Here is a 21,478-nt window from a genome sequence, read left to right on the forward strand (position 1 = left end):
TTGCTTCATATAATATGTTGAATTATAAGACTGAATGTAGTTGTATTGTGCTTTCTCTTTCTGACATATCGGAATTTGAAAGTGTGGGAGTGAGATGGCGAGATTTTCAAGGAAGGATTTTATTTTGCCTATAAAAAAATGTATTAACATCATATCTACTTAAATTATATGTATTATTCCCTAGAAAATGTTAAAAAAAACATATCACGGCTCTAAACCTTAATATTATTTAAAGACTGCTTTTGTGATCATGAATGTGAAGCTGTTATATTATATAAGTCCAATATCCCAGTGATTTAATTTTCATAAAACATTTTCATCACATTTTTTAATTTTCTTAATAATTTGTGTTGACAACGAATTTATAACCTCAAACAACCAAATACTTTCCAAGCATTTGTGTGTTCAATCTGTAGGTTTTATTTATTTATTTTTATTCATAGATTAAATTACATTAAACAGACATGACAATATAGAACATGTTAATTTTATTGTTACTTTTAAGACCACACATGTCAAAGACGGACAAAAGATTCGTTCGAAGGGGGAACAGATAATCTAAACCAATTATAAGCGTTGATAATCTGTGCAATTGTTTATTTCAAAGCGAGGGAAATGTAGTTGTGTTTTTGATAGAATTCCGTCGCAGTATATATAGGTTGTTTTGTTTAGTTTTTAAGTTGCAAGTTTTTGTATTTTTTTTGTCAATGAAATAAAGCACTTTATCTGACGTTATTTTTTCATTTCTATATCTGTAAAAAGGATTTTTTTATCTGTATACTCTTAGGAGTTGAGACGATATTCTCATCTTAATAAGTCAGGTATTAATTGACTGTATCAATGAAATTTTTGGCACTTAAACAAATACTTATAGCAGCTGTTTTGAATTTTGAAATTTATTTTTATTGCTTCAAACCACACGCTGTATACGAAAAGCCATACGCCCCAACAAATTCGAGATAAGTTTAATGCCTACAATACAGAACATTTAATCCCATCCCATTGTGCGTCCCTTGCGTAAAATAGGGGAATGCAGTTGTGGCTCCCTATATAAAATGCTATTGGGATTATAAAGAGCCAACACGCAAAATTAATACGCACCGCCCAAATATAGTTAACAGAAACCGTTCCACACAACGAACAACTATTTTAGACACTAATCACACTTAATAAAGTCCATTTTTAAGTGACGTAACAAAAACCCCGATATCTCATCGTTATTAAATGTATTGTTACCATATTCGATACACTTCAGAACTGTAAGCAGAGGGTTATTGTAAAGAAAACAAAACAAGTGGTTAATGCCATATTTATTAATAAATTTCACTGTAATCTCCTCAATCTATATGCACTTATAATCGAGTAATAATTTATTTTACACATATTCAAGTAAGTACAGTTAAACGTATCTATAACACATCCGTATTGCGTATTTTAATGAAAATATATTAACCATTTACATTTTCTTATAATATGTAGATAATGACTTGTGCTGTACCAACATTACTATTACATCGAGATTCTTATATTTTTTGTTGAAATTTCCTTTGAATTTAACGTGTTCCCAAAACTAGCCGAAAGTCTGTAAAATAATCTTATTTGATAGGTACCTACATATTTATAATCACAGCAATATTGATCTTCTTAATAATAATAAATAACATAAATTAATTCGTTTCGAAATGTGCTATTTTACTTGTGACTCAACACATTACAACATCTATTAATGTAACTATTATACAATAATACAAACATGCTTAGTTCATGTCAATTTGTTGTCTCCGAGGGTTGTGAAACAAATCGCTGTAACGAAGCTTATTGCCACGTTTTTCTCTATAGCATTAATATTTCGCACCCCTACTGCATACATCAAAGAAATAGAAGGGTTGTGCTCGCAAAGGGCGCATAACACTCAATTATTACAAATGTTGGCCCAAATCATTTACATTTTCTTCATTTGAATCGTGAACACAGTACCGTCGCTAAGGAAACTTCCTCTACTCAACAATAGATGGCGTTTAGCTATATTTACAATTCGCATTCTCTTGTCCTTACCTTAATCGATCATTCACAATGAAAAACGTTCGAAATCCTCAACATTCGAGAGCAAGAATAAATAAATTAATGTTTGTTTACAAAGATGTCGAAGAATTAACATAATTCATCGCGTACGATCGCTATACTTACAGGCTAAGTTTGAACATCATCAGTTTCTTATATATTAACGAATATACATCATCTTGCACCATATAGACACTGATAAACAATCCCAAATATTGCGATACGGAATATTTACGACACCGAGTTATTGTTCTCTTGAATGTCTCCCGCCAAAACGGAGTCGTGTCCCGCCGTCATGTTGAGAGCGTTCATGGACAGATGCGAGTCGGCGTAGTTGTGCGCAATGTCGCCGCTAGAGGGCGACTCGGGCACGCTGCTCGGGTTCTCCCCCATCGAGAGCAGTCGATGCGGGAACCCGAATAGCTGAGATCACTGAAGCCGTCCCCAGTAATTCGACGCGAGGTCCGGCCCTTGCGATGGAATTTGCACAGGCACGCTGACGCCCGCCGATATCACACCTACCGATAGAGATTCCAGATTAGAATGCAGTCTATTAGAAAATTGTACAAAAAGGCGCACGCGAGCGTTTAAACTTGCGTTTTAGATACTTTAACCGGTAACTGATATTGTATCTTGTTCATTATGAACAAGGTTACATTATAGTTTGATATTTATAATGAATGATTACGAAATTAGTAATACAATTATGTTTTTAAAATTGATGAATATCTATTGCAGTGTTAACCAATTATATATAAACCCTTAAGTATTAACTTTTATACCTTCATTATAACATTTACAAACTGTTCACCTAACATAAAATAACACATAAAAAACAAACGTACGAAAAGCTGTAACACGGCGCACGTATTGACCAATCAAATGGCGGTTTACAAGCATAGACACCTAGCTTTATGACTGGCCCGCCATATCGAAACGTGGAGATAACACGATTGTGTAATAGACGGAATGCAATTGGAATCCTATTAGACATATGGCCGGGCTGATACTGATGCATGACGTTAATAGGTTTCGTATTAGATTATGTATGGAATTTGATTGACGTCTCATCTATATGTATACCTACGCTATGTACCTACATGATTTATATGCGTTACCTACGTAATAAAGCAGTAAAATTTTCATAGTAACGATTCGTTGAAAATTCATCACAATCTAGAACTTTATTCTTGACATCTGAAATTCATTAAACCTCCGTCTATTTTCGAAAGCAGCGTATAAAATTATTATGAATGGCACTTCACAGCCACGCCAGAACAGTTTAATACTTCATGTTATGTTATATAACATATTTACGAGTGGTAATATTTTCCCGGCGCGTGTTCAATAGTGATAAGGTCCAAAGGGGTGACGCTTACATTCATTACACGATATTATCACCCGTTGACTCCTAGGAGACTCGTTTGTTCAATGGTTTGTGATATAGCCGTCACTTTATGAAGACAAATTATCATTTTTATGGTGTTGAAAATATACTAACAATAGCGCGCGCTAATCGCGAACAAGGGATGCATACAAATTAAAAAGTTTTACTGGTATTTGTATAGTAGAAATAGGTATATGAAGTGAATTATTAGCTATAACTGAGTGCTGATTCGAAGAATGGAAATCGTAAATTTATATTTTCCGTTTTCGTACAAACAGCGGTATAAGTGGTAGGTATAACCGAGTTAAAAATATCAGACCGTTTCACTATAATACTTTTGTTAGGATTATTTTATTCTTTAGACGTATAACAATTAACAGCTTACCTAACCTACCCGTTTACAATGACCACATAACATTAACATCACCATTCAAGAAATTATCCAGTTGAAAATACGCTGTAACATCAATAGGTTGCGCGAAAATATGTAAGCCAAAGACAACAAAAACAATTTCATTATTTAATAAAGCACGAAGCTGGAAATGGTCCGGTGGAAAGAGTGCAAAAGAGTAAATGAAACGCGAGCGTGCATTTTGAATTGTGAAAAACTCTTTTGTTCGCGGTTGACGTTGAAAACTCTGCAATGGAACAATGAAACGCGCCAACAACAATAATTCATAGCGTTTTCCGCCACCTACGGGTAAAAATGTCCGCTCCATGATATATAATATCGGATAGAAAAGTTATGGCTTTTTAAAACAATGGCAAAGGTCCGCGCTCGTTATTACGAAATCTGTTACATTTATGTTACGTTGGAATTGCTTTTTGTTGAATATAATTTTCTAAATTATATGTCGCTCTGATTATTTTAATATAAATTTGCGTTGATATCGTTCTCTAAGGATACGTAAGATTCACGTATGAAAGTTCGATCCATAATCGAATACTATAATATCTACCTACTGTAAAGGCACTTAAAACCGTTCCATTTTCTTGCGAAAACGTTACAATTCAGTTCATTCATACAGTTTTTTAACAAAAGCGTTCAATATTCAAAATCAATTTAAAAGCCATTTGTAAGGAACAGACAACGGCAAATCCAATTGGGGCTCGAACTTCCATTTTTTTCTCTTTTTCCCTTTTATTTTTTGTTTCCCCGTCATGTCGCGGTCTTGTGAGCCAGACGCCCCCAGCTCTTGACTCAGCGTTTTTTACATTTTATTACGTAGTTGGTAAATATTTTTCAGGGCCTGATTTCGCCGATTTTGTAACAGACGTGAAAATTTCATGATTGAACATTTTCTATTATTGGAAATTGTAAGAAAGCAGACTCAAATACAAAGAACAAGTACTACTTTAGGTGCGTATGATGAGATACGTGTCAATTATTTTTACATTTCAAATTCGTTTACAACCTATTTCAAATAACACCGTGCAATTCGTAATCATTTCATATTTGGATATCGTCAATCTCAATTTATATTTTCAATTCCTAAACTGTTTGCAACAAACAACTTACTTCGTGTTTCGGCTCGTATAATTTGTGATCAGAAATATCCTAATTCTGCATTAATTTATAAAAGCTACATATAAAAATAGGTATACTTATTCTAACCTATAGTAGGTATATCAATACGGAAAAAAGCTCATTAGCTAAGTGTTTTCAGCATTCATTAAATCACGCAACCTATTTGAATAAATAACACTGGTTTGCTAATACAGAAAACCGAAATTAATATCTACATTTGCAGTACCTACTCATCGTCGCAGTAGTGCAGTACCTACTGATACCGCAGCGAATAAGAGCTGGTTTAACAGCTTCCCGCTTAGCTAATCTTTTCGTTAAAATGATAACGGTATATGTATATTTTCGCCAAATAGTTATATTATATAATACCTATAGGCTATATAGCCTGCTTGTGTATATACACAAGCATAAAAATAACGTCTGTATCTTAATCTATTATTGTATGTATCGTATTATATAAAAAGTACCTAAGATGCCTAAAATAAATAAATTACAAAATCGAGAAATTAAAGACTTTTTAACGGATTTTAAACGTGATTTATTCATTTTATTATTTTCCCGACGTTTCGAACACTTTACAGCGAGCGTGGTCACTGGGAGACTGGTCTCTAATTTCTAAATGTATAATACTCGCGTAAAATCAAACATTAGAAAATACTAAATTACAAAATCATCAACTCACCCGTACTAGCCGCGGCCTGTGGCTGCGAGTACGCCGCGTGCTGCTGGTGCGCCGCCGGGGCCCGCGAGTACCCGCCGCCGCCCAGCACGTCCCCGAACATGTAGGGGTACCCTCCGTCCCGCTGCTGCAGGCACGACGACGACAGACCGCCCGACATCGAACTGTCGGAAAGCGCACTGTCAATACCGTATCGCGGGATGTAAGTGAATGGTGAATGGTGAACGATTATGATTATGGAATATTATAATTATGGTAAAGATGATGAATGTGTTTATGTTTAACGCATATGTTGATGAATGAAGGATGTAAATGTAGCGATGAATTGGTGTCTTAATCAACGGATTGTGAGAGGATAAATGTAATTAAAACATTTTGAACGAAAGTTCAAAAGTAATATGAGTGATTACGATTAAATTCCCACTGTAACACTATAGTAAATATGTAAATACTAAACAACTAACTGTTCTTTTGTGTCTTTCTTTTATTTAAAATCAGTAAATTACAATTAGTATTGAAGAGAAACATCTAAATTCCTACTGCTTCCGTTTTGAGCAAACTTTAATTAGTGGCGTCTTTTATTTATAATTAACTCATCGTTTAAATAATTTAATTTTTTGATGTGGATAAGTGACACTACAAGTATGTGTAAGTATGGGCCTACCCCAATAAAAGCAATAATGAAAATAAGAAAACTCCAAGAAAGTCGCTTCACAAAAAAGAGCATAGGTAATCAATTTATTCCGTAGACTGAGCTAAAGTGGGAACTTCTCGTCTCACTAAGTTAATTTGCTCCGACAAACGCTAAAACCCGTAGGTTCACTATTAAAAATCAATTCAAGTGGAAACTCGGGCGACCTTCGGCGCTGAACTTCGCAATCGGAACGTCTCGGTGCAGTGGCGGGAAAAGCAAGGAGTTGCGACCTTTGCCGCCCGATTGCTCGCGCTATCACATTAGTTCCGCCATTCGGTAAGAGATGGCGCGAGCTCGTGCGTTCTACTTCTTTCAGGATGAACATTGCGTGTATTCGTTGTTTATCGAATTATAAAATATCTTTCTGTTTATAATATGTGCTCTTATTTTTCCTTTAACTATTCAAGTAATGCGTATTTCACAATTTGTTAGATATTATTCGTTGTTGGTAGAGCCTCTTGTATCAGTTTTAATATAAATATTTTTTTTATAGAACTGCTGATGTATCTTATATTATTGCTTATGACAACATAACATAGATACAAAATGCCTTTTGTTTTATTTTTGAATACTCAGTAAAAAACCTCTACGTTAAAATTTCGACGCACGTAACAATACTACGTACCTACTCCTTACTAAGTAACTTATCTAAGTATCTATAATTTCAACCACACACAGCATTACCAATTTCCATTCACCATCATCATCATCAACACCAGCATCATCGTCACTCACCTATACGTATCGCTCATGGTAGCAATGGGCTGCGGTATCGGACTGTACATGGAGTTGAAGCCACCATTGAGCGGCAGCCGCGCGGGCGGCGCGGGCGGCGACGCGGGCGCGTCCCGCCGCTGGCTGCGCAGCTTCTCCTCGCGTCGCCATTTCGCGCGACGGTTTGAGAACCATACCTGTAGAGAATTACGTTAGTCTTTGGTGCTTATACACACTATATGTTAGTGTATGGTTCTTGGTCAAATATACTAATATTGTATGTTAGTTTCTGGTTCTAAATGACGTAAAATAGACTATGATTAGGTACAACAACAGACCGAGCATCTTCACGCGAAAAATTCTTCGCGAGTCTGCCCGCCCTAGTAAAGCGACAAGAGAATCTCTCAGATTGAAATTTGTTGAGTATTCGGATATATAATAGAAATAATGATTAAAGATTGTATGAATAGATTAAACAATTACGCACAATTGTATTTAGTTACTCTTGTCTACGTTGTCTACGCTTAAATAGAACCTCCGCCACAAAGTTTTGTAACTATGTTTAGTTTTATCAAAACATACCTATTAATGTAACTTGTTTTCAAAAGTCCTAAATAAATTACGTTATCTCAAATGAAATATTAAGTTTCGTTGCCACAATATTATGATATAAACTGCGTGAAACGGAACGCGCCTCCGGAAGCAGTGCTCACGTGCGCTGTACTTCCGACAGCCATGGCGTAGCAATATGGCGCCCAAGCTCCCGCGCTTTGTCACTGTTGGGATGCCAACTGTGAGCTTACAACTTTATCTGTTACATTGTAATATATTGCTGTCGAATTATGAAATAAACATTACTGATGTAGAATTTACTAATGAACTTGAAAAAATATTACTGTTATAATATTATGATGTTTGATAAAATGGCTAATACATATATTAAAAAGAAGATACTAAGAATATAAATATAAGTAAAACTAATGCTTGTTACATAATAACGAATAGAACTTTACGACCCATATACTACCCCGTATCCTTTGCGTTTATTTCCATTGGTAAAAGAAAAAGGAAAATTTATACGCAAAAGCTTACGTACAAAGAGGTCGGAGGGGCCAGGAGGTAATATGTCATAATATTATTGCCAGAGCCTTCGACGAAATCGCGAGTAGCCGACAATATTTTATTTCGTCCCTCGGAAAAGTTTCGCAAAAGAAGGGTCTTTTAACCAGAACGGGAAAGGGCGGGCACTCACATTTAGTTTTTTATTATTGCGGGAGATATTGCTTTATCGTGGATATTTTTGTTATAAGTATTTAATATAAAACATTATATACTTATTTGATCCATCTATATGTTTATTACGTAGTACTCTTTTTAATTTAGAATTATAACAATAAACTTATACGTGCTAATATGTTTTTGTTTATACTTCTTGGAAAATTGGAGACAAAAATAGCCGATTTTCACGATTTCTAAGAGAATAGAGCTAAAATTGTCTTAATGCTATATTTATTGTTCTAAATTCGTAAACTAATATATCGTATTATTAAAGATGTATATGTATACAATTAATCAATCTATACTGCCCTATGAATCATATTGATCCATTGAAATGTTACATTTTTTAGGCCTGACCTTGAGTTTTTTAGAGGACGCAATTTTATTTTTTTGATGTGTAGGGGGGGTCAGTGTGAAGCTATCACCAAGTTTGTGGGGTCGCCACCCTTGTCCCACGGCCGCCATCTTGAAAATAGTGGTTGAAATGGTTTTTACGATATATCTATGGCAGCATACTCGGTCCCACCTTATTTACCCTGTACATAAACGAAATAGTAAACTTACCCCTAAATAGTGCTCAAATAATATCCTACGCAGACGACACAGCCATTATATTCCATTCTAATGGATGGGATGAGGTGTACAAACTCGCAGAATCTGGACTCCAAACTTTAGCTAAAGCTCTTGATAGAAATCTCCTAACTTTAAATATAAAAAAAACTAAATTAATTGCTTTTTCCAAAACACAGGCATCGAAACCAAATCAAAATCTCCAAGTTAAATTTCATACGTGCAATAATCCTGAATTAAACAACTGCGACCAAAACTGTACTATAGTGGAACGTGTAAAAACTATAAGATATCTCGGAATCATACTGGACGAAAACTTATCATTCAAATCTCACATTGAAACATTGTCTTCGCGAACTAGAAAACTCATTTATGTAATGAAAAAACTGCGAGATTGTACTCCTCTTCCAATTCTCACCTCCGTATTTCACGCGCTCTGTCAATCTATTCTGCAATATGGCATATCTGTTTGGGGGGGTGCAGGAATAACTAACTTCATCACTCTGGAGAGAGCGCAAAGAGCCGTCATAAAGGTGATGCTGAGAAAACCCTTCCGCTTCCCAACAGCTGACCTGTATAGCGAGTTCGCAGTCCTAAGGGTCAGGCAGCTCTTCGTTCTCAAGGCTGTGTTAACTACTCACAGAACCTTAAAAATAAGAAAGGACTTTAAAAAACTCACCTCAAGGCGTACATTCTCACTGCCATGTCCTCGTGCATCCTCCCTTTTAGCTAAACGATGTCCAAAATTTTTGTTTCCTCGGATATACAATAGTGTCAACAAACATTGTAACATAACACTACTCTCGAACTACACATGCAAGAAGGTCATAAAGAAATGGTTACATACGCTGTCTTTTGAAGAAACCGAACAATTACTTAAAGGACCACTGAGCTGACACACACTATAACAATATGCCTTCACTCACAAACAATGACACACACACACAAACACGCACTCACTCACACACACACACACACGTAAACACACACACACTATCACGAACACGCGTGCTGCAAACCGCAAAATAATGTAGTTTGTTTTTCTTTTATTTTTTTATTAATTGTATTAACTTCCATTACATTAGATTATTTACCTACTTGTTAACTTTCTACTGTCCATAACATATGTATATAACCAAGAAGCGCAACTCAGGGTCCCAAGACACAAGTATTTCACTTAGTTTGGGACCCACTGTCGTACATTAATTGTAAATCATATAATGGACAAATAAATTTATTTCATTTCATTTCATTTCATTTCATTTCATTTCATCTCTATTTATCTGATAATAAAACAATGTTAACATTATTCGTTGCAAATTAAATTCTCTACAACTTAGGTTCAGTAACTTTTTGTCGTAGAACTATAAACAAAAAAGTTATAAGCGAAAATGTTCAGAAATTAGAGATGTTTATATTTTTCAATAAAACTTTTTTTTATAAGTTTACGAAGAAATTATATCAGACCATTTTTGTAGATTGTTTTTCGTAGAACAACTTTTATTTACAACATTTTTTCATTAAGTAAATAGCTAAGGTTTTACAGCCATCCGATGTGAGTACTATTTTAAGTACTCTTTACTATACAGAATACGATATATTATGTGTGTACTAATAATAATTTGTCACCAGTAATTATTTTATTTTTGTTATAATAATATTTTTAATAATTAATTTTACAATATTATTAATAATTAATTATTGAATCTTTTCCCCACAACCCAGGAGGTAGAGTCTGGAAGTGCGTTTTTTTTTACGTCGAAAAGCAGGGCTGAAATGTTCTGCAGTGTGCTTCCATTGTTGTGGAGTCTGGGAAAAGAGCCAATAGCCAATTTATTATGTATAGTTACTACTGAAAAATAGTACTCACTTCGGATGGCTGTAAAACCTTAGCTATTTACTTAATGAAAAAATGTTGTAAATAAAAGTTGTTCTACAAAAAACAATCTACAAAAATGGTCTGATATAATTTCTTCGTAAACTTATAAAAAAAAGTTTTATTGAAAAATATAAACATCTCTAATTTCTGAACATTTTCGCTTATAACTTTTTTGTTTATAGTTCTACGACAAAAAGTTACAGAACCTAAGTTGTAGAAAATTTAATTTGCAACGAATAATGTTAACATTGTTTTATTATCAGATAAATAGTTTAAGAGATATATCGTAAAAACCATTTCAACCGCTATTTTCAAGATGGCGGCCGTGGGACAAGGGTGGCGACCCCACAAACTTGGTGATAGCTTCACACTGACCCCCCCTACACATCAAAAAAATAAAATTGCGTCCTCTAAAAAATGCGACCCCAAATGTAACTTTTCAATGGACCATATGGTTCAAATAACTTTCCAATGAATCACATAAAACAATAATATAAATATTGCACCACAGACATAACAACAATAACTCAATTTCCTTTTAAGAAAATTAGAATCAGCAACGAAATTACATCACGTCGTATATTGTGCACTACCCTTATAAACGGTGAAATATTATGACATCTCTCGTTTTTTCTATCCATAGACATTACTACGTGACAGCGTTGACAGCTTGTTTGCCGCCTCTGTCATTTCGTTGGCCTTTATAAATTGTTACCCTCATAGTTGGGACGAAATAATGTTAGCTGGGTTTGCTAAATGAAATTTGCCATAATTCTGTTATATTCCCGGCAAGCCACAACAATCCACGATGTTATTTTATTACGTTACCGTTTTAATAGATTCGTTCTGAATTAATGCGTTAGAACGCGGCTTTCGTTCGAAATCATCTTTATTAAACATATTTTGGTCATTTTCTGAACGATTAATAAACATACTTTACTTTGTTATCTATTGTTTCCATTAATACATGTGGAATTTTATATGACTAGCCGTTATTACTATTCAACTTAATATGTTTTAAAACAGAAATACTATTGTAGATAAATAACATGACCAGAATCGCCAATCCAATATAGAATCCATTTATAGCGCTATACAGAACAGAGACGCAAAAATCTATCAAGCCTGTTAAGCTAAAGTTCAATTTAGAGTCATATTCTAAAGGAATAAGGTTGTATTTTCTGTATTTTTCAGTAAAGGCTGTGTGGGTGCCAATTTTTCAAAACACTCCCCTCTTTACAGGAACTTACCACCCCGCGTTTCCTATAGGCTGTAGGATCGATACAACCCCTCGTAGGGTGAATATTATTTTGAACATTCCGTACAATATTTGAATTTATAATCGATGTAGGTATGTCGGAGGCATGAGGGATGACTATTTGCTATTTTACAGTGAATGGAGGATAATCGAATTGCTGTAGATGAAGGTAGACTGGATTATTTGTGGCTCATTTTGTGATGATTTAGAATAAAAGAGAAACTTTTAACGGACCTTTTTATATACTTTTTGTAACTCTCCACTAAACGAAATTAATATCACAATGCATTATATTCTTTGACTACTAGGTGCTAGAATGATTTTCTATTTTCGCTTTTAAGTCTCTACATTATTATAAGTGCATAAAAGGCAATTATTTAAAATCCGTGTTACAAATTGTGTTTATTTTAATTTCCCTGCTTTAATGCTTTCAGACATCCTACTTTGTTCGTTTATTTTTCCCAACTTTTATATTAAGCTGTCCTACGGAACCGTTTCAACAAAGCCTTGAACCCCGCCGACACGTGGTGTCGAAACGGTACGATCTGCTCCTTGCAAGCCTCACTGTTATGGAAATTGAACTCTGTATCTAAATGCTAAAGTTTAATCTAGCTTGAAATATGCAAAACACCTCCGGCCAACAATTTCCATTTAGGGCTGCTTTTTAAACGATTTTCTAAAACGATTATGAAGAATATCGGAATCCTCGTGGAGCTGTTATAAAACTGAGAATCTTTTATGCCTGTTATGAATGCTAGTATATTTAAAGTCGGCTATTTATGTAATTTTATTATTCTTAATATTATATTCAGTACAACATTTTATGTCAATTCAAAAGCTTCAGGTACCTAATAGGACAATAGTACCTACTCATAAAACTTAACCCACATTTAAACCTTAAAATCATGTAAACATGAACTAACCTACATTGCCTGAAATGTTCAGTTAATATTGCAATAGAGGCAGACTTGTAAAGTCTTTTCTGGAGCCCTGCTTATTCGGTGACCGTGCACTGCGAATGTTAAATAGCAAGTGACGACGGGGGTTAATGTAAGAGCTTAGTGCACCGTTGACAATGCCGACGTTTTTATTCTCGACGCGTATAAAAGAAACAAATATGATTTCTATAGCTTGCATTTTATTTTACGTAAATTATTATTTTTAGAAAATAAATGTGTTTTATGTACCTATATTAATAAATTTTATTTTTACCAGTTTTAAATATTACATTTTTGTATTTTCAGGTACCTACTTGAATATGCTTATTATAGAAGCTTGAATTATTACATATTTTAATGTTATAAATTATGAATCCTTCAACTGTAAATTGAATTACATATTAATTCGCTTACTATTTAATACTAGTTTAATGTTCATGTTATGACTGGTATATTTTTCAATTTAAATTACCCCTGAGAGCATAGACAAAATCCAACGAAGATAAATGAACGAACGAACGAACGAAAAAACGTCACCAATACTTTTGAAATGGCGGTCTAATTCAATTTCGTGCACGTTAGCGCTAAAATCGTTAAAAGCTTGTAGTAAATATTGCATTAAAACGTTTTAAAAGTTGGCAAGTTCAGTGATAAACGATCTTTTAAACTGTTGGCAACACTAATGCGGTGTTGGCTAAATGGCACACGAGTGTTTTACATGCTTGAATGAAGCTCGTACGTTTTAGTGACGATATTTCATGCTTTTTTGAATTAAGTATTCGTTTTATATTTATAAAATGCTTCAGTTTTAACTGGATGAATAAATGAGAGGACGCTTTTGAAAACTAATTTGTTTTGTAAGCTATTTTTAATGCTAGTCGAATTCTGTTTAGTTCGTAATATTTGATACACAGGTAAGTAGGTACGCGGTTTCCACGTGGAATGAGAAGGAATTTAATGTACCAACTTCCAAGCCATTATATTGTGTAACTGAGTACAAATTGGTTTTGTTTTCATATTGAATATATTTTGTTGTACATATTAAATAATATTTTCACGCGACAATATAGTATTAATTACATTAACTGTGATCAAATACGCAAAGATGGGTAAATAACCCAAGATAAACACGTGGTATGAAAATTCCAAACAATAAAAACATGTTTACAATATCCCCCAATAGCCAACTGTTTGATTTAGCTATGTATTACATATCGACATATATTTACACGCCACGTCGAGCTTATAATATAGCCCTTGTTTTTTTAGTCTGTTTGCTGAAGACGCATCTACATGCGGCCCGAGCCTATGTAAACAGGCAGTGTAAACATGCCCTTATGAACGCATCCATGGTCCGTTTTTAATAAAGCACCCCAAACATTTAATTCGAGCTGTGAATTAACGAGCTTTGATTTTTTATGCAAAATTTGGACCCGCCGTAATTAATACAATTCGAGTTTACTCACACACTTCTAATGTTTGATAAAGATGTAACATACTTATTTCATAAAATAAATAAATGTAAGAACATGTTACATGAAAGTTAGTTGATCAAATTTTACTTTTACAAGTTACCAGTTGATTTGAACATGCAATGTTAATTAATGTAGACACACGTGCACATAACTGTGCATTTCAACGTATAAACGCTAATGTGGTTAATTTCTAATAACAACTACGAGATCTTAATTAAAACCTTAAAACAAATTAGCTACGCATTATGATTAAAATTAGCAACCAAAGTTAGTACACACTGACCGCTCGCCGCGGCCGTTCGACTCCTTTTGTTAGGCATAGACAACATAGAGCCACCTTACCGCGGCGTAAACTGGAGTTTATTTTACCTGGATACGTGCCTCAGGCAATCCAATCTTTTCGGCCAGTCGTTCCCGCGCGAACACGTCCGGGTAGTGCGTGCGCTCGAACTCTGTGGAACGCGCCAAAATTTAATTTCGAATCGAACACATTTTGAATACGTTCGTTTGCATTCCAATTGTATCATATTTTACATTCTAGTTGGAATTAAAAATGGTTGATCCATTTGGAATACAAACTAGTAAGAATAAAAATAGGTTATAATAGCTGTAGTCTAGTAAGTTTATATAATCCAGTACCGTAAAATAAGAGTCCGTGTAAGATCGTAAACATTAACAAAACTCATCAATACAGATTGTCATAAAAGAAATAAGAAAAGCAATAATAGTATGAGACAAACAGAAGCCAGTATTATCGCGAGCCGATAATTGGGCAGAATGCCACGGGCCGAGAGCAAAGCAAACAACGGGAAAAAATATTTATTTGCTAATAACAGTTATTGCAAATAATAAATAGAGGGACATTCCCAAATAGGTTTATGAGGTCTCTGGGGTGTCTTGAGTGTTTGATGTCCTTAACTGGGTTTTACAAGTGGTAATTATTAGTTTTGTGGGGTGTTGCCGGATCACTTGCATAAATCATAATCTAGTTTTTGTCATATGTTATTGTAATGTTTTATTTATAGATTGTCATGTCCAGTAAGTTAATGTTTATTGCTTATTAATTATCATTAAACTATTTGGATAAAAAAGTTTGTGTGTATTCGAAGCAACCCGGCCATACCTACTCTTTATCATAGAGTCATTCAAACCGGTGTAAGTAAGTATATTCTTTTATTTTAGTAACAATCTAATTATTCTAAATAGAAGTAGAAAGAAAGAATCATTTGTAATAATAAATAAACAGTTAATAATAAACAGAAATGAATCCCTAACTCCCTTCTACGCCCCTATTAAACTGTCTACACACTAACCACTACAATGAATATACCTGTACCTTTTTCAAGGCTATCTATCTGGTCGTTAGTGAAGGAGGTGCGGTTCCGCTGCAGCTTCCGCTTCAGCCGGAGCCGCATTTGGGAGTCCTCGTCCCCTGATGATGCGTGCTCGCTGTTCCCGTCGGAACCAGCTTCTGATTGGAGGGCATCTGCTAAAATATATTGTGGTTAATGGCGGGCTGTATGATTATATTTGTTAGAAAAATGATGGGATATAATAAAATAGGGAGTTATTGGACTGCCTGTGGAAAGTTTGGAAACTGATGGAAAGATGTTAATTTTATATCCTTCCTTGTTATGAGCAAATATAGTTCAGATTAATGTCAGTTCGTAAGCACAACAAAATATGGAAACATTAGTTAGTTTTTGACAGACTCATACGATGATTACGCTTATAAGTTTTGCAAGATAAGACGAGCTTATTGGACACTCTAATTAGAATTAACAATACTTTTAAGAATTAAACAATTGAGATATTTCATAAAAAATCTTATAGGAAAATCATTTTGCTTCTTCAAACAGCATGTGGTAATTCTAAATAGATTAACCATTTAGTTGTTTATTTCCATAATAGCTAGATTGATGAAAGGGAGAGATAGAGACTCAAGATAGATTGCAAAATTGAACTACCCTTATCATGACAGTCCAAAACGTTCATACTAACAAATGTAAAGAGTACTTCATCATCAACTATCAACATACCCTGTATTACCATCAACAAATGCGTCAGCGATACGCAACCCCCAAAGAAAAACTACGACCAGTCATCATGACCTCTGCTTCTTTGAACGTACTACGTACACACGGCTCAAGTTATACTAGTTGGGCATTTACAAGGGTGATACACAAAATTAAACGTTTGCTCCTAATGTCGACATGCCCTTGGCTAATTGATTAATTTGCTTTATGGTGAGTACTCAAGTTCGATTCCCGGGTAATGGTTGTATGGGCCGCTGGATACAGTGAATAGTGGGCTAGTTATGCAATCTGTCACTTTTTCTGTTGGAGGCTGGATGTATTGTATTCGGTAAACAATTTTATTCGTACGCTTTGTAATTGATAATTATATTAATAGCTTATGTACTCAAAAATGTGTGATGAAACATGTTTTTAAGTATAGGTTCTAATATTTTAATTTAATATGGATAATTCCACATCATTTATAGCCAGCATTCACATCGTAAGAATAAATTTAACGTTAAAATATATTTAAACCTTTAATGTGGATGATTTGTTACGCTATAACGGCCAAGTTTCATTCCAGCTAATCCATACTAATATTATAAAATATGCGAAAGTAACTCTGTCTGTCTGTCTGTTACTCAATCACGCCTTAATTACTGAACCAATTTGCATGAAATTTGGTATAGAGATATTTTGATACCCGAGAAAGGACATAGGATAGGTTTTATCCCGGAAATCCCACGGGAACGGAAACTATGCGGGTTTTTCTTTGACTGCGCGGGTGATGCCGCGGGTGGAAAGCTAGTATTGTATAAGCTAGGCATCTATATATTTGGACACAGTAATGTTATTTTAATTCCTATCAATTTACTTAAACACAAAAAGACACAATTTAAGAAATGTTCGTTGAATTACAATTTTAACCAACACCCTTTTTTATCTCGAAATGAGCCCATTAGATACCTATACCCTACATATTTGATATAATGTTCCAAAAATATTCCAACAACGAATTTAATTCCACAGCCATGTTCCAGTTAAACTGTGCCGATTCCACGACACTCGACCCATGATGGATGTCTCCAATCGGTTGACAATTATGATTGATTGATTGTACCCTCTGCACAAATGAGCAAGGGGTTTCGATACGTATTTCTTAAAATGTTTTTGATAGGAGGCAAAGTTCAGTCTTGTGGTGGCATTGCAAAACTGTAGTGTGTAGTGCGGCTTTAACTATTGCAACAGATTTAGATAATAGTGTTACTAGTATACCTAGTAAGTATATATTATAATAGTAGCCATAATATATTTTTCTATAGGTACATATAAATAAATGGAAGATTCTCTCCCAAAACCAATCAATTATTACATCAATTCGACCAGAAACCACTTATATTACATATTATAACCACAAATAGAAGGCATAAAAATGAAAAGCTTCAATTCTCTTTTACATCTTAAACCGAAAAGGGAACAAAGATTGATATTTTCAATCCAGACATCTACCGTGGAAACATAAAAGAATTCATTAAAAAAATCCACCGCTCCTCAACACAATTCGAAATAACGACCTACAAAACCGCACAAATGATTGAAGAAAAACTTTCCAATATAACGGACAAGAGAGAAACATGTAACGGGGAATAATAGTGGGAAAAGGGGAAAAAACTGGTGGAAATAAGGAGAGTGGAGCTAGCGAAGCGAGGCTATACGTAGGTGGGACTATTCGGCGATTATCTTAGATCGATACTGTCACTCAAGCTGAGGGACAAGCGACGGGAGGTGCAAGCTTTTAATTATCTGTGATATTTGTGAGATTTTTCAAGTTGATACAACCTTTCTACTAATATACTTACTTATCTTGCAGATAAGAAGACGATAACTTAAACAGGAAATTAGAAACACAAAGTTCTTCTTTTTGTTTCGTATGGGATTGTGATATTTTATTCAATGTGAAACATTTTTTTCTTAAAAGCTCCGATCTTTTTGACTTCAAAGGTGTTGCTTTACCTTCTGTCCAATGGTATTATCTTACATTTTGGCTACTCTTATTACTTATACTTCTTAGAGGTTATATCATGTTTTTATAATAAAAATCGCTACCTTCTTTAACTTGAACGGAACAGAACCCGCGACCTCCTCCGGTCGGACAAGACGCATTTCGCCTAATTCGACGCGTTCCCGTAACTCAAGTTTGGGGCTAAATGTTAATTGCGACATAAAATATCCCATTACAAACGTAATTTCATTATTACAGTGCTTTAGATTGCATCAATACAGATTGACCAATAACAATGAATGTGGAAGCTTTTAACTACCATACATATGTACACAGTACATTACATTTTAAAAGTAATGCAACACCAATAATCATGCTAAACCTGTTAGACATAATTAATATAAAACTTTAAAGTGACAGAAACTCCAACATCTAAAAGAAAAAAACATGTCCCAGCAAAATTTACCAAACAAAATGATGAAAGCTCGTACTTCACGTCTCTACAGAACAAATTGAAAAGAAGCAATTCACATGGGGTCCCCGCGCCGACAAGCTCCTCTCCCAATATTGTGTATCAAATAGCTACTAAGAGCTTTATTTATTACAATTTAATGACATGTCATTGCCGCCCTGTGCCCTTATTTATAATCAAAGATCAACCACTCGGCAAGATCCCTCGTGAGCGAAACTGTACGACTAATTCTGTACACTTTACGACCGTCGAGGGAGAACATGGGTCACGCCGGTTGGTCACTTGTAATCAAGCATTCGCTTTATTTGGGGTCCTCTAAATTACTTAGTAGGGTAGATAATGTTTAGTTTTTATTGGAGAGACAATTGCCGTTTGCGAACTGTTGTTAATGAAATGTTTCTAATTTATACAGTAATTCGGAGCTAGAAGAAAATGTCGAAAAATATATTTTTCGATAATTACTTTGTTCGCTTTGTTTTCGATTGTCGTTAGGCTCTGAATAAGTTTTAGAGCATGTAATTAGAGAGACCATTCAAAGCAATCGTAGCACTACAATAATGGATCTATTTCTATTGAAAAAGCAAAAATTTTGATAACATATTATTTTGTATATAGGTCAGGTCAGAGTGGGTCAGAGTATACATTTTTAAACTGACATATTTATTTAAAGACTAGCTGTTGCCCGCAGTAAATTTTCATGGTATTAGTTTTCATCCCCTATTTTACCCCTTTAGGGGATGAATTGTCTAAAATCCTTTCTTAGGGGACGCCTACGTTATGAAATCTACCTGCATGCCAAATTTCAGCCCGATACGTCCAGTGGTTTGGGCTGTGCGTTGATAGATCACTATATCAGTCACCTTTGAGTTTTATATAGATATTCCAATTCTAAAAAGAACACAACAATATTTATAATCTATGGAGCGTTCGAAAACAGCAACTGCTCCTTAAATTGCACCAATTGACGTTTCAATTTAAGGGGGAGTACTTGCAAATCGCGAATCGAATAAAAGATATCGATTTCAAATCAAACATTGCAACCAGCGAGGCGGAACGCAGCTATTAACTTTTCAACACGTGTTACTCCGTCGAGTACACTTTCGATTTTAAAGTCAATTGCACTGTAGCACTCGACGAGTTCAATTAAAATGCTATTGTTTCATTCATAACGATTGTGTCGATAGTGGCATAATTCAGCGTTTAATGTTCGAGTGGAATAGAAACGGTTTGCCGAGTTTTGTAACTGAGTGGCTTATAGCAATAAAGGCTCTATCGCTGTGGTAATTTACACGATTTCATTTGTTGTGTTTTTTGTTGGAATCATTAAAAAGTTTTCTTGAATGGAAAACTTAATTCAGGGGTAGGTTTCTTCAATATCTTAAACCTGAATGAGTAAAAAGCGGGTAAAACTTACTTATTTATTCCATATCTTAAACTTTTCCTTAATTTAATGGCATTACAAGAAAATGGTTCCTCTAAATATACAAAAATCTATATTTTTACGAAATGACGCGTCCACTTCACAATATGTAAATGAACTTGATTACTCATGCATAAGCATAAGTTTCATGAAAATCATTTTTATGTAAATAATACAAAAGTTACGACTGCCTATCTTTCATTTGTAATTTGGTTGTATAAAAACTTTAGATAAGTAGGTAGGTACATAATACACTCGCAGGTAGATAGTATAAACTAAATATATGAAACGTTATTTTCTTGTACCTTCCTAATTTGAACTGATTTTTAAGTGTTTATCCCTGCATAATATTAACATTTAATTATTATACCTAGCAATTCTGTTTAGCTCATAATAACCGGTGATATTAAGAAACGCGAGCAAAATTGCAAAAAGCAAGTTTTCATAAAAAGCATTATCAAATGGTTGCTATCATCGATTGACCGCTATCGGCGCTGCAAACCGCGTTACACACTATTGTGTTTATGTTCTAAGCCGGTTTGCGCAAGCAATTTGTGCAATTATTTGTGTAACCAACCTGTAAACACAGCGTAATGTTATCTCTATTTTATGGTTGTCGTGATTTCATTTGGTGGCGGTTTTAGGACAGGTAAATTAAAAATTATTAGTGATTGATTAGAGGAATGTAAAAATACGTTTTCGTGGAAAAAAAATATCCAGATATGAAAAACTATACATTAGATAAAATATTTTAAAACAGACGGATAATATTGTGTATACCTATAACTGTTTCCTTAAAATATTGGGTTAAGTACCTATAAATAAAATTCGATGAACTTGAAACTACAACACCAACCAATGCAAAGGCTTCAAAGCTGTACAAATTGAAGTCGTATACATTTCGTAATAAGATAAAAAATGAATTGCATCTAAAAGCAGATAAAAGCATTTTGGCGCAGTGTGATAATGTTATATCATAAATAAATAAATAAATAAGGTTTCCCGTCACGATCGCATCACACGAGGTGTTAATCAGCAAACGCGGAAACTTTATAACTTCCAACATGACTTTTCTCTTTAATTTTGTACACTAGTTGTATATTTA

The 21,478-nt window shown here is 34.4% G+C and overlaps 1 protein-coding gene across 2 annotated transcripts in view; it reads right to left on the reverse strand.

The window, feature by feature from the left end:
* Positions 1 to 1,332: 1,332 nt before the first annotated feature.
* The window catches only part of LOC149897198 (paired box protein Pax-6-like), a 43,538-nt gene continuing 23,392 nt past the window's right edge, over positions 1,333 to 21,478 (reverse strand). Inside the window, exons 5-9 of one of the 2 annotated variants that reach the window (XM_090116688.1) lie at positions 15,798 to 15,947; positions 14,831 to 14,913; positions 7,085 to 7,260; positions 5,659 to 5,819; positions 1,333 to 2,579 (exon numbers count right to left, since the gene is read on the reverse strand). In XM_090116688.1, the coding sequence (XP_089972814.1) occupies positions 2,491 to 2,579; positions 5,659 to 5,819; positions 7,085 to 7,260; positions 14,831 to 14,913; positions 15,798 to 15,947 (659 nt within the window). In that variant the 3' untranslated portion in view covers positions 1,333 to 2,490. Of the gene's footprint in view, positions 2,580 to 5,658; positions 5,820 to 7,084; positions 7,261 to 14,830; positions 14,914 to 15,797; positions 15,951 to 21,478 lie in introns of both variants that reach the window. The other variant, XM_090116687.1, reaches the window with a different exon arrangement.

This window comes from Colias eurytheme, chromosome 26 (genome assembly GCF_061535395.1).
Source record: "Colias eurytheme isolate Ceu_HAF_F1 chromosome 26, ilColEury1 Martin Lab GWU primary, whole genome shotgun sequence".
Lineage (NCBI taxonomy): Eukaryota > Metazoa > Arthropoda > Insecta > Lepidoptera > Pieridae > Colias > Colias eurytheme.